Here is a 3,833-nt window from a genome sequence, read left to right on the forward strand (position 1 = left end):
GTCCACAGGTCGACGCTCTATCCACTGAGCCAAACCGGCCAGGGCAGGAGTTAGCATTTGTAATAAGTTCACTTGGTCTCTAAGAGGAAGGAAGGAGAAGCTCACTGCCCTCCCTGAAACACCCTCCCCTCAGCGGCACCCCTCCTTCCCTGCCCTGTGCGTTGCCCCTTCTTTCTCAGCTGCTCTGCCTGCTGCTCTCACCTGCTGACTCGTGGCGGGGCTGCGGGCTCTGTTCACTGTGATGGCCTTCATCATCCCTGGCCAGCCGCTCAGTTCCATCCTGAAGGGAAGGCCCTGGAGTGGGATGAAGGTAGTCGGGATGGGAATCCCTAAATGTGTGCAAGGAAGTCCCGCCGATCTTTGACCATCATTCTTCCCTCACTTTGCGAGAGACAGGCACACCTTTCCCTCATGCCGAGTCTCACCAGGTCCTGCCAGCAGCCGCAGGCACCAAGGCGCAGCTGAAAGGCTGGTTTGCTGGGGACGCCGAGGAAGGACACCCTTTCTGAGATGGAGCGTTCCCCACACTGAGCTTTCCACCAAGCGGCAGGCGGCCTAATGGGCTGGTCAGCTGGATATGTGGAGTGATGTCGTGATGGAGCTGCTTGTCTCTGCATGTCCCTGAGGCAAAGGAACTGCGCAACAGTGCTGCAACAAAACTGCTTAAAACTATTTATTTATTGCAGAGAGGAAGGGAGAGGGAGGGAGAAACATCAGTGATGAGAGAGAATCATCGGTCAGCTGCCTCCCGCACACCCCCACTGGGGATGGAGCCCGCAACCCGGGCCTGTGCCCTGACCAGGAATCAAACCAGGACCTCCTGGTTCATAGGTTGATCCTCAACCACTGAGCCACGCCGGCTGGGCCAAAACTACTTCTTAAATGCAGTCGGACTTTCAGTTCCACCAATATTTCAACTTATGAATCTGTTTTGTAACGTGAAATAGACCCGGAACGTTAAAATTCCCGGCTTTCATGGCAGCGCTGAGCACAGGTGGGCTCGGGAGGCAGCGTCCTGAACGAGCTCACCCGCGAGGATGGCCAGGCTCACAGGTGGAGGACCCGAGGGTTAGGACTGCCGCTCAGACGGGGTTTAAAACGCGCTGTCACCATCATGAAGTCCTGTCTGTGTCCACCTAAGTGAGTTCATGTGCTGCCTGCGGAACATTACCATGCAAGTTTGATGTAACTTATAAGACTACATGTAACCTTGATGTACTCCAAATCCATGAATTGTTTTCCAGTGACAGAGGGATTGTACCTCTTTTTGGGGGAAGTTTTATTGAGATGGAAGTCCCCTGCCACACAACTCAGCTATTTAAAGGGCACAGTTCAGTCCAGTGGCTTCAGGCAATGTTCATGGGGTAATGAGAATTCCTGTCTCCCTCCCCCGCTTCCTCTCTGAAATCAAGAAAAATAGTAATGAGAATTCCTGTCTCGCTCTCTCTCCCTCCCCCGCTTCCTCTCTGAAATCAAGAAAAATATACTTTAAAAAACACCTTTAAAAAAATTTTTTTTATTGATTTCAGAGCGAAAGGGAGAGGAAGATATAGAAACATCAATGATGAGAGGGAATCATCGATTTGGCTGCCTCCTGCATTTCCCCTATTGGGGATTAAGCCTACAACCTGGGCACGTGCCCTTGACCGGAATCCAACCCGGGACCCTTCAGCCCCCAGGCAGACCCTCTATCCACTGAGCCAAGTCGGCTAGGACAGAAACTGGGTTTTATGTGTCTTCTTGAACCCCTTGCTGTTGCATCATCGCTTCAGCTGTGGGGCCAAACCTTTGTCCCAGGGCCGGGGGGTGGGGGCTGCCGAGCTTGGCACCCACTGTCAGGTGAGCGGCAGTGTGACTGTCTGACCCCGGCTGAGGATAGGTGGGTGACCTAAACATGGCCAATCAGATGGCCCTGCCTGGGACTTTAAGGCTGTATGATCGACCCAGAGATACAGGCGACCAGAGTGTGTGGCCTATTTTTTTTAGAAAAGAACTTACTGACCAAAGCAAAAACACACTCAGGACAGAGCAACAAGGGCATAGAAGCAACAGGTTGGGCTGGGTTGCTCTGGCTCCCCGAGAAGTCAGAGAAAAGGGGGCCTTGGGGTCAGGGTCTGGGTGAGCCCAGGACCAGCTGCTGCTGCCCACTGCTCCCCTGGTTGCAAGTCTCCTGGGGTTCCTTGGAGGTTAGGAGATGCACGCCTGTGGGAGAAGGGAAGGGTGTGGGCATGCTCCCTGCAGGGAGAGCTCACCAGAGTGCGTTTGGTTATGGGGCAGCCACAGGCTGAGTGCCCACGGGAAGTGGAGCCTGTAGGGCCCTTGCCAGCCTCTCCCGGGGGCATGATTTGGGCTATTTCTGGCCACTTAGCACGGAGAGAGCTAAGGAGAATAGTAATGAGTGACTAGCAACACATTATTAAGCATAGTATAACTAAACACTACTATATTGTACGTGAGTTATTTAAAAGTTTATACAGCAGTTAAAAGTAGTAAAAATATTGCCCTGACCAGGTGGCTCAGGTGGCTGGAGCATTGTGTCCGTGTGCCAAAAGGGTGCAGTTTTGATTCCCAGTCAAGGCAAATACTAGGTTGCAAGTTCAATCTCTGGTGTGTGTGTGTGGTACGTGGTGTACAGGAAGCAACCGATTGATGTTTCTCGCTCACATCAATAAAAACATATCCTTGGGTAAGGATTTAAAAATTGTAGTAAAAAATTGAGAGGGAATATTTAGATGAAATCTCTCTTGGAACATTCCCCTTTAGGACATTTGGAACTCACACCTGAACCCTCTCTCTCTGGGTGTAACCTCAGGGCTCATTGATGATGGGTACCTCCCCCCCACAGCCCTGCCCTGCCTCCCCATCTTCCCACCTGAACACTGTGAGCTCAGGGGCTGTTTCACTGCTGCTCACACAGACAGAAACAGAGACATCTACAATAAAAATGTCCGGGTTTATTACGCCAGTAAAATATTGACCTGTTTTTCTCCGTTTTTGCGTTATGGCTGCCAAAGCTTAAATGACCTTTTCTCTGTGAGTATCATTATAAACACATCCAACATGTCCAAATACTCCTCACAAACGAGACGGGCGGTCCAGGCGACTCTGCTGCTTGTCCTGCATCCCTGCCGGTCCCAGGCGCGTGGTTTCCGGCAATTCCATGGTCACACACATTTTGGTTCTTCCTGTTCCAAGACATGGAGTTGGCGGTGTCCCTGGAGCCAGGGTTCCCTTAGTGGCCGCCGCATCAGAGCGAGCCGGGAGTTCATCTCCGAAGTCGGAAGCTGACGTTGGTCTAACTTACCTCTCGGCACTGGCCTCTACCTTTAAAGCATGAGATTTTTTCTCTAAGAACTTCCCAGGCCAGGGTGTGGCTTCACATCAGTGAACTCTCCAGAACCAACGGGCCGACAGTTCCTAAGGACGGACCGTGTGCGGGAGGCCCGAGCCTGTTTATGTGACGGCCGTGCTGCCTCCCAGAGGTGACGTCGGCCAGAAAAAGGGGGGAAGGACGGCGAGGAGTTTGGTGTGTTGTGTGGCTGACAGTGGGAGGAATTCTGAATGACTAGCTGAATCCCGAACAAGGTTGTGAACAGGTGAACCTGCAAGACCCCTGGAGGCCACACATCCACATGCCGGGAGCCCCACCAGCCCTGCTTGTAACAAATCTGTTTGTTAAAAAATGACCAAGGAGGAAACGGCGAGTTTCTGGGCTGAGGACGTGATAAAAGCCACTGTACCGTGCGAGCGGCCGGCCCTCCTTCCTGCAGAGGCGGCGTCACTGCTCCTGGGACCAGCAGAGCTGGCCGTCCTCGCCCAGCCGCACGGCGCCG

General features: G+C 52.8%; 1 protein-coding gene across 6 annotated transcripts in view; it reads right to left on the reverse strand.

The window, feature by feature from the left end:
- Window positions 1-2,934: 2,934 nt before the first annotated feature.
- The window catches only part of GART (phosphoribosylglycinamide formyltransferase, phosphoribosylglycinamide synthetase, phosphoribosylaminoimidazole synthetase), a 33,643-nt gene continuing 32,744 nt past the window's right edge, over window positions 2,935-3,833 (reverse strand). For all 6 annotated transcript variants that reach the window (XM_014535177.1, XM_014535175.1, XM_014535174.1 and 3 more), the window contains exon 23: window positions 2,935-3,833. In XM_014535177.1, coding sequence (XP_014390663.1) covers window positions 3,779-3,833 — 55 coding nt within the window. In that variant the 3' untranslated portion in view covers window positions 2,935-3,778.

This window comes from Myotis brandtii, unplaced genomic scaffold (assembly GCF_000412655.1).
Source record: "Myotis brandtii unplaced genomic scaffold, ASM41265v1 scaffold139, whole genome shotgun sequence".
NCBI classification, from domain to species: domain Eukaryota; kingdom Metazoa; phylum Chordata; class Mammalia; order Chiroptera; family Vespertilionidae; genus Myotis; species Myotis brandtii.